The sequence below is a fragment of the Castanea sativa genome, chromosome 3, assembly GCF_040712315.1.
Source record: "Castanea sativa cultivar Marrone di Chiusa Pesio chromosome 3, ASM4071231v1".
Classification (NCBI taxonomy): Eukaryota; Viridiplantae; Streptophyta; class Magnoliopsida; order Fagales; family Fagaceae; genus Castanea; species Castanea sativa.
In genome coordinates, this window is record NC_134015.1 from 58,396,922 (window position 1) to 58,407,133 (window position 10,212).

The 10,212-nt window shown below is 34.4% G+C and overlaps 2 protein-coding genes across 5 annotated transcripts; one reads left to right on the top strand and one right to left on the bottom strand.

Annotated features, from left to right (window-relative positions):
• The first annotated feature begins 629 nt into the window (after positions 1-629).
• Positions 630-5,440, top strand: LOC142628127 (folate synthesis bifunctional protein, mitochondrial-like). 4 transcript variants are annotated; one of them, XM_075802130.1, is made up of 4 exons: positions 862-893; positions 2,268-2,626; positions 3,410-3,487; positions 3,780-5,440. In XM_075802130.1, the coding sequence occupies exons 2-4, from the start codon at positions 2,566-2,568 to the stop codon at positions 5,252-5,254; spliced, it is 1,614 nt and encodes a 537-aa protein (XP_075658245.1). In that variant the 5' UTR covers positions 862-893; positions 2,268-2,565; the 3' UTR covers positions 5,255-5,440. The 4 variants fall into 4 exon arrangements, with proteins under 4 accessions (XP_075658247.1, XP_075658245.1, XP_075658246.1 ...); XM_075802132.1 differs by lacking the exons at positions 862-893; positions 2,268-2,626 and adding an exon at positions 630-727; XM_075802131.1 differs by lacking the exon at positions 2,268-2,626 and having other exon boundaries at positions 868-893.
• A 624-nt stretch (positions 5,441-6,064) lies between these two features.
• On the bottom strand, positions 6,065-8,458 carry LOC142628128 (uncharacterized). The gene is made up of 2 exons (XM_075802134.1): positions 7,940-8,458; positions 6,065-6,438 (listed from the first exon to the last, which is right to left on the bottom strand). Exons 1-2 carry the CDS (start codon positions 8,256-8,258, stop codon positions 6,227-6,229), a joined length of 531 nt encoding a protein of 176 aa, XP_075658249.1. The 5' UTR covers positions 8,259-8,458; the 3' UTR covers positions 6,065-6,226.
• Positions 8,459-10,212: the final 1,754 nt, after the last annotated feature.

Consider the following 10,212-nt stretch of genomic DNA (forward strand, 5'->3'; position numbering starts at 1 on the left):
TTTAATTTTTGTGTCAAGTGAGTTAATGAGTGCAAAATACTAATAATCTAATATTAATAAACTATAAATTAAAAAAAAATCAATCACATTTACTCAATAAAAATCACATGTTTCTCAAAAAATAAATAAAATAAAAATCACCACATAACAAAAATCACTACACATACTAATTAAAAATTAGAAAAAAAAAAGATCATTAGTAGTATTAAATTTAGATAAGAATTTTAATATGTGACTAATTACGTTTACTTTAAAAAAAATTAATTTGACTAATTATTTATATTTTATGATAAAAATTATGTTTAATTTTAAATGTATCTATATGTATGCATGAATATATGTATTACATGCTTTAAAAAAATTAATTTAACTAATTACTTATATTTTTATAATAAAAATTTTGTCTAATTTTAAATACATCTATACATTAGCATGTAACAATGATGAACATGACCTAAAGTTAAGACAAAGTACTAAGATTTATAGTTGGGCTTTTAGCAATGGTTTAAAAATATTTTGGCCCAAAACTAGTCCCTTTATCCATTCTCCCTCCACAAAACTAGAGGGCCTAAAAAAAACGTTAAACTGCGTCGTTTTGGGTTTTTTTTTTTAATTTTTTTTATTACTCTTATTTTTTAATTTCTTCATTCTCTGTCTGTGACTCTCACGCGAGTCAAGATCAAGTTGCAGACGGCGACTCCGGCGGCGAGGATTCCGACTACGGCAAGTTCGTTCTCTCTCTCTCTCTCTCTCTCTCTCTCTCTCTCTCTCTCTATGTCTTTGGCTGAAATGGGTTTTGATTTGCTTATAGTTTTAATGATTTCAGGAGGTTGAAAAAGGGGTTTTTTTTTTTTTTTTTTTTTTTCTTTCAAATCTTCAAAATCTTCAACCAGGTACTAATGCAAACGTTAGAGTGTTTTTTCGTAGTTTAGGATTCTGTTGGACTTTCACAATCACAGGTACTAAAGCTATTCATTGGCTACCAGAAGTTATCTAAATTTTACTAAAGTCATGCTTAATTCCTAGTTGTCTAACGTTTTAATCTAAACCTTTTTGTTTTTGTTTACTTTGCTATTGACATTTGCTATGATTATGAATGACATTTACTATCAAAGTACAATGAGGAAGAGTTTGATTAAAGTCAAGCAAAAGAAAAGAGGTGAAAGAATGAACTTAAATAACATTAAAAAAAAAAAATGACATGGTAATTAAGGATGTTTCAAGGTGACAAAAGAGTATATGATTTTGGATACAATAGGATAGAATGACAAAGAAAAAGCCGCTAGTGGTTGACCTGATTAATCTATTGAGAATCCATAGCCAACCCAACAATGTTTTGGGACTAAAGCTTTGCTATTGTCGTCATTTGGTACAAGGAGGAGATAGATAAGCATTCTAGGTTTTATGTAATCCTTTACTCTTTTTTTTTTGGTAAGTTGTGAAATGAGGAATCTGAATTGGAGCTATTCTTATTACATATTTTCTTCAATCGGTTATATTTCACTCAAGCTATTTGGTGATTTTAATACAAGGAACTAAAAGGAGTTTTGGCTCATGTTCCTTTAGCAATATAAAGGGTAAAGTTGATTTTTGAATGTGTTTAAAAAGGTTGAATTGAGGTTTAATTCTGAACAAGATTGAGTACTTTGAAAGTTAGGAGTTGCAAAAGATTGGTAGAAGAGAAGCTTTGTGATGTACAGTTCCATTTTTATGATTGCGATTATTGATTTGAGGGAGTATTCTAGATACTTGAAAATTAAGAATTACTGACAATCTGTTCATGTTCTTGTTTTAACAAAGCATTTGATGTCAACTACCAAAAAAAAAAAAATTCAAACTCTGGATGTTGGGACTTACATGCTTTTGCTTCATTGCTTCATTTGGTAGTCTACAAGCATAGTTTTGTAAAATAAGAAGTTCACCAGAATGGTGGCCGCATGGGAAGGGGGGTCTTTCCAATATTGTAATTTTTTATAATCTGATTTCCAATATTGTAATTAGTTTTATACAGTTCAAATTTCACAAGTCACAACACCTTATAAAATATGGTTATATCATATACTTAGAACCAACTTTTTCCATGTTGATCTCTTACATATTTGATATGCTAAACGAGACATATTATTATATAATTTTTGATGTTCAATCAAGTCATAGGCATGATTACTTTTTCTAAGGATCTAAGTCTAAGTCCTCTTTTTTGGGGATATATTGTAACACTTCTCTTTTTCTAACCTTTTTCCTCCCCGTTGTTTCTAACATGTTAGTATAAGTGACATGAATGTAGTCCACCCAAGAAAACCAAAAACAGCACTCCATCCGTTAGAGAATTATTCAATACTCGAAGAGCAATGCTCCCTCTTCCCACTATGAATTTGATCAACAAGACCCACTATGATGTGAGAGGAGAGAGCACTGCTTCCCAAAGATGGGGCTAGAAGTAGAAATTACAGCAGCAATGCAGGCAATAAAATTTGCCCATGAGATTGGGCCACGCGACATTATTCTAGAACGACCCTCTTTGAGTGTGATTGAAAAGCTTTTGGCTCATGAGGAAGACAGTTCATGTTGGGGAAATTTAGTACAAGAGGCGAAGATGGGGCTAATGCAGTTCCGAACCTGGGAGGTAAGCCACACCAATAATGAGGCCAACAATGCAGCTCATATTCTTGCTAGACATGCACATGGAATCGATGATTGTGAAGCTTGGTTAGAGGATGTACCTTATTTCCTTTCTAAACAACTGCAATATGGTGTAATGCAGATGAATATTTAATTTGATAATGAAGATTCAGTTTTCATAATTAAAAAAAAAAAAAATGGTGCCAGTAGTGAGCCCATGTGAAAGTGGCATTGCTCCAATCACAATCTATGACCTTAGCAAGTCGTAAATTTTATATATATATATATATATATATATATATATATATATAAGTAGCAAGTCATAAATAATGTTGTAAAATAGTTGTCCTTAGCATTGCTTGTTTAGTTCAGCATTATTTTTTTCTACTAATTCATAGGAAATTGAATGCTGGGAAGAATATATAACTGTTTAAACTTTTTTTCCCCTGATAATCAGCTGTTTAGACTTTAGATTATAGCAAACCTGAGACAATGCTCACTTCTTAATTGGAAAAGGTTAATTTTGATATTTGCTTTTGTAGTCTTCTTTCTTAGCTTAGGTTCTGTTCATGGATTTGTATGTTTGGTTTTTTGCCTGCTAGGTTTTTCAATGTACTTTGTCAAAGGATTTCTCCTACTGCTATTTTGTTTTACTCATTTTTATCACCTTTACTGAGAAAAGGGAACACTTTCTGATTTTAAGTTTACAAGAGATGACTTGTATTTTCATTTATTATGAAACTTTAATTACTATAATATTTACTTCAACTTATACTTTGTTGAGCAGCCACTCCTGATATGAATATTTTGAAGCAGCTTGTGCCCACCAAACATCACTTCAGTGGTTTAACCAAGCATTGTAGAGGTAACGTAAATCCAATTTATGAGTTCAGATACCCTATTAAATTCATTGATTTTAAAAAAAAAAATTTAAAAATGGCATCTAAATGACATAAGTAATGGTTTTTTTCACTTGAATGCCACTTAAACTGCTAGACTGTGATAACCAAAAGCAGATCTCAGGGCTAACTGTGGTATATAAGACATAAGAATGAATATATGTGATGTTTTGAGTACAGAAAACCTAAGCCTCCTTTTTTTTTGGGTAAAGTTATCTAAAGCCAGTTTCTGTGTACTTGTTTTCATCTTCTCTTCAGCACTGCGTTCTTCCTACCTCCATTCATCCACAGATGCCTCAGTTGAAGTTTATTCTCCAGAGCAGGAGGTAGTGATTGCTTTGGGAAGCAATGTGGGAGACAGACTAGATAATTTTAATAATGCCTTGGAGTTGATGAACAAATTAGGCATAAATATTACAAGACATGCTTGTTTGTATGAAACAGCTCCAGCATATGTGACTGATCAGCCCAACTTTCTCAATTCTGCAGTCAGAGCCGTTACTAAACTCGGCCCACATGAATTACTGGGAGTGCTCAAGCAAATTGAAAAGGACATGGGTCGTTCCAGTGGTATAAGGTATGGTCCAAGGCCAATTGACTTGGATATATTGTTCTATGGAAAGTTCAAGGTCCACTCTGATATTCTTACCATACCCCATGAAAGAATTTGGGAGAGACCATTTGTAATGGCCCCTCTAATGGATTTATTGGGATCATCTGCTGATTGTGATACAGTTACTTGTTGGCATTCCTTTTCACTGCTATCAGGTGGACTTTTAGAGTTTTGGGAGAAAATGGGTGGTGAATCCCTTGTTGGAAAGGAAGGCATGAAAAGGGTTTTACCCATTAAAAGTGGTTTATGGGACTGGTCACAGAGAACCTCTGTCATGGGTATCCTTAATGTGACCCCAGATAGTTTTAGTGATGGAGGAAAGTTTGTCTCTGTGGAGGCTGCAGTTACCCAGGCCCGCTTGATGATTTCTGAAGGGGCTGATATGATCGATATTGGTGCTCAATCTACACGGCCAATGGCCTCTAGGATATCCACTGAAGAAGAATTAGATAGACTAATGCCTGTTTTAGAAGCTGTTGCAGGGATGCCAGAGGCAGAGGGAAAGCTCATATCAGTTGATACTTTCTATTCAGAAGTTGCTTCTGAAGCAGTCAGCAAAGGGGCTCATCTTGTAAACGATGTATCTGCTGGGCAATTAGATTCTAACATGCTTAGGGTGGTCGCTGGCCTTAGGGTTCCATATATTGCGATGCACATGAGAGGGGAACCACATACAATGCAAAATAGCGAAAACTTGCAGTATGATGATGTTTGTAAGCAGATAGCGTCTGAAATATACTCAAGGGTTAAGGATGCAGAATTATCAGGTATCCCAGCTTGGAGGGTAATTATTGACCCTGGAATTGGATTCTCAAAGAAAACTGAACACAATTTGGACATCCTAGTGGGATTACCAAACATCCGTGCCGAGATTGCAAGGAAAAGTTTTGGTGTCTCTCATGCTCCCATGCTGATTGGACCCTCCAGAAAGAAATTTTTAGGTCAAATTTGCTCTCGAATTGCTGCAGATGAGAGAGATCCTGCCACTATTGCTTGTGTCACTGCCGGTGTTTTGGGTGGAGCAAATATTGTACGAGTACATAATGTAAGAGACAATGCAGACTCTGTGAAGGTCTGTGATGCAATGCTGAAACAGAGGAGCACCAAAAATCTCTCTTGATGTTTGCTTTGTAACAAGACGTTTATTTAGTTAACGCAGTGTTGTCAGCTTACAAAAGTGCATGGCATTAACCAGATTCTTTGTTTTTGTTTTTTGTTTTTTTTCAAATCACCAACCATGTACTCAAAAATTTTGTTGTATTAATATTTTTCCTTCAATAACCTATTGGATTTAGCTATCTTCTCATCAGTTTGTCAATCAGCTCCAACTTGAAGGCATTATGAATGTACAAACGGCCATGTTATATGGGTGTTTTTATTTCTGTTTAAAGCCAGAAAGAGAGAGAATAAATTAGGGCATGAGATGAGAGCTGAGCATCAATAGAATTGAATGAAGAAGAAGTTTGGCTAGCTAGCTCTTCAGGTATGGGAAATAGAACTTGATACTCCATTGATGTGTATGAACATCTCGGAAGAGAGCATATTTTGATGTTCATAATCACATAGTTTCCTATTAAGCCAAGCAGCTTACATCCTTCTGCCAATTCTTACAAGTAAATTACAGGAGGCTAACAAACTTTTTTTTTTTTTTTTTTTGAGCGAGGAGGTTAACAAACTTGGTCCAATCTGATTGCAATCAGCATTTAAGAGACTAGCACCACTATTCAGTTCTCAGTTTTCTGTGAAAATGACAGTGAAAGCTAGCCATATAAAGATTGAATGTAAAACCGCAAATAAGAATGCAAATAGCCAACGTGTGAATATAAAATCAAGATCATGGACAACTGCCACTAGCCATGAAGCAGGAAGTGGTTATGAAATCAAAGCAATTAAACCATCCCATAAGTCTTATCAGAGAAGCAAATGCTCAAAAAAAAAAAAAACTATTCATTTCCAATGCAAAGTTCTACACCGAGAGTTGTGACAGATTACAGAGATTTGATTAAAAAAAAAAAAAGGATTTTAAGAGGAATGATAATGAAAGCATTTCCCTTTCCCTCATCAAGTGTTTAGTTTGGTTAGCTTAGAAGAACTAATCTTTCTGTTTCAAAACCTCAGCTTCAGCCCTTGCCATGGGATCATCCTTCATCTCTTCATCATCCTTTTCCCCTTCTCGATCTTGGGCCATTTTCTTTCGATGCAACTCCTCTGCAGCCTCCATTGCAGCCCGATTCTCTGCCTGAATTCGCTGCATTTCCTCTTCTTGCTGCTGCCTTTCAAACCATGTGTCGGCATCCGCCCAAACTACAAAAGATTGAAGCAAATACAGAAAAGATTAAAGCAGAAATAGAATTAATATGACAAGCTTCCTTATTTTGAATGAGAAATTTGAACTATTTGTTTAAGCTATACAGATTTAAGAAGCAACAAATATTAACCAAAAGGTGGTTCCAGCACAACCTCCAACCCATTATATGTGACAATTAGATAACTACCATTTTAATAGGTATAGTTCTGTAAATGTTATAGTTTATGTTTTGAATTAAATTCAACCATGTTGCCTTGGAAGCTGTAACATAAGCCACATGGTTGTGCACTTGTGCTGCATTTACAAATAAGTCAAGATGGTAGAATTTTAATTAGCAAACCTAAAACATAAAACCTGAGTCACACAGTTGAATTTAATTAGAGAACCTAAGTCATAACACTAACAGTTTTGTACCCAGATTTTGCACTTTTAATTGCAAACTTATTTTTCAGGGTAAATTTAACCAGGGGAATCTAAGATACACAACTGGGACCAAAATATAACAAACCTAAGAAATCGAATATAAATTTTGCCCAACTTTTAATTACATAAACTAAAATAGCTCACATGATTAAAAACATTCATTCATGGACATTTGAAATTTCTTATCCCAATATAGGCACTAAATCCTAGGTATTGTACCTTCATTTCCTTCAACCCACTCAGATAATCCACATGTATTTCATAGGTATAACGCCTCAAGCTCCCTAATTAAATCCAACCATGTGTCCTTTGAAGTTGTAACCATACATACACAAGGAAGTGCATTGGTCAATAATCCACATGGTTGTGTTGCATTGACCGCCAAGCCACTCCATTAAACTTAATTAGGAGGAACTAAGGCTCTGCACCTAAGAATCTGTAACTAATTTTTTTGCACCAACTGGTTTTAGAGGAAAATTCTAACCCCAATATAAGCACTAAATCCCGCAAACTGGTTTTAGAGGAAAATTCTAACCACATAGAATGACTTTACCATTGGACTATCACTTAAATTGAACCCAAGCTTAAAAAAAAAACTACTATTAAAGAGCTAATGTGATCAGATTCTTAGCAGTGTAAGTGTGAAACTTGGATTCTCCAATTAAAATCAACTGTGTCATTAGAAACTGTAACTATACACAAAGAGATGCATTGGCCAATCTGCCAACAAGTCTCACGGTCGCTTATAACTCAACTGGCACCTATCGAATTTATCAACCAAAAAAAAAAACCAACCCAAGTAACTGTAACTAAGTTTTGCACTTGCTTTGAATCACAAACATGTTTTAGAGGAAAAAAATTTACCCCAACCAATATAAGCACTAAATCCTAGAAGCCCAGAACCCCAAAACTTGAAAAGATCATAACTTCATAACAAGAGTAGCATTTAACAAATTAAAAACCACAAATAAACAATACCCAATTCACAAAAAGAGACAAATGATACAAATAAAGTAGTGAAATAGAGAGAGAAGCAATAATCCAAAAGTGGGCAAAAGGGTAAAGAAAACATACTGGGCTGTGCGGCCCAACCCTGCTCGCCACCCTTGATGCGTTCAGGGAGGGCGTAGTTGACAGTGAGGACACGGCCATAGAGCTCAGCACCATCCATGTTGTCCATGGCGGAGGTGGCGTCTTCTTTCTCTAAGAAAGTGACGAATCCGAAGGAGCGGTGCTTCTGTGTGGCTTGGTCCAGAGGGGTCTTCACGTCTTTTATGTCTCCGAATGGTATGAACGCAGCGTGGAGTATTGACTCGTTTACTTCCTCTGCTAGTCCTCCCACGTATAGCGTGGTCTTCTGTACTGGTTGTGTTGCTTGAACTTGTTGCGCCATTGTTTTTTTCTTTTACCTCTGAACTCTGAATTCTAAGCTGAAGTACCTTCTTTTCCTTTGGTTTTCTTTTTCACAAACAGGTGGTGGGTTGTGTGTATTTATACTTATGTTCCTGCCACATTATATAATGGGCTTTTGGAGGGCATGTTGTTGTTGTTTTGGTGTTGAGTCTTGGATGGATGGGTGGCCCATGCTGTGTTAAAACTCTTTCTTTCTTTTTTCTTTTGGTTCCCGATTGGATAGTTATAACTTACAGCAATAAGAAATGAGTGATATGAATATTGAACGTTTTCATTGTTAACACTAAGACGTGTTAATTGAATTACGAGACTTTTGGCAGCATATATTGTGTTAAACATTTGAAATCTCTCTCTTAAATTAGATTTTAAATTATATTGTGTTAAAATTCTTTCTTTTTTTTCTTTCTTCCTTCCTTTTTTGGTTTCTGATTAGATAGTTACAACTTACAACGATAGGGATTGAATGATATAAATGTTTTTTTTTTTATACAAGATAGAATTTTTATTCAAGCTTAATTTAAGTGTATATGTGTGTGAAACTCCCTCCTAGAGACTTAAATCCCTGAATGATATAAATGTTGAACGCTTTCGTTGTTGACACTAAGAGCTGTTAGTTGAATTAAAAAGTTCTTGATGGCCTATATTGTGTTAAACATTTGAGATCTCTCTCTCTCTCAAATTAGATTTTAAATCATATATTTTAGGAGAAATTTAGATTAAACCTTACAATTTTTAAAAATTGCAAATTATACTTTGAAGTTTATGATTGTTACAAATATAAATCCAATAGTTTCATTAGTTTCATATGTAACCCTATATTTTTAAAATCATTTTTTTTATAGATACAGTAGGATTTAAAATCTTTGACGTCAGCTATATAATGATTTTTTTTTTAACTATCAAGTCAAGATATCAATTTTTTTTGGGTGTATGTGGGATTTGAACCCAATATCTTATTTAACAACAAAAAACTTTACCAATTAAATTAACTAGAATCCACAAATTTGTGTCAATTTAAACCTTTGACTTTTTGAATTTGATTTTAAGGTTTGATTGCATGCTTTAAAATCATATGATTTTAAAAGTATAGGGTTTGATTTGAACTAACAAAACAGTTTTGATTTGAAAATTTTCAAAATAAATTTAAGAACGTCCATAAAGTATAGAATTTGTAATATAGTTTGCCTTTTTTAATAATTAATTATGAATATTAAGAAATAGATTAATTGCCTTATAAATATGAGTTCCAAACTGATCTGAAAAATATTTGACAAACACAAACTGAAAACTATAGAGAAAGCTTGAGAAATATGGAGTTCTATTATTTGTTGAGAGATACAAATGGTATGCACTCTTTATATAGAAAACAAAGATGCATGGATACAAAAGAATAAGAATATCCTAGATCTTCCACTTCTCATGTTGATCCCATTTTAGACTTATTTCTTGAGATCCCATCCACCAACTTGCCTCCTACTAAGCCAGCCACTCCTATCCTTGCAGAGCCCTTAACATCTACCCCAATTGAAGATCCTGCCGGTATACCTGTTCCTGAGTTTCATTGTTCCTCTATGGTAAGAACTCTTCCCTCCCATCTTCATCTATCCCATTGTGGCATTGATGCACTGCATAAAATGGGCATTAGAGGTTAGATTCTTGAAGTTTGTAAGCCTTGGCATGGTAGACCTAGAAATGCTATTGATGTGGCATATTCTAGGGAGGACCGTGGCTTTTTGTTGAATAATTAGGTGTTTTGGAATTTATTTATGTATATTTTGGAGACTCGATTTGTAGTTTATGTCATTTGTAAATGTGTTATAGAGTATTTGACTTATTGTGAAGATTTTATCACGTAGATATGTTATTTACTTATTGGAATAAGCAATGTTTACTTGGGAGTTATCACTTGCAACTCCTTTAGCTTTAAATCAGGT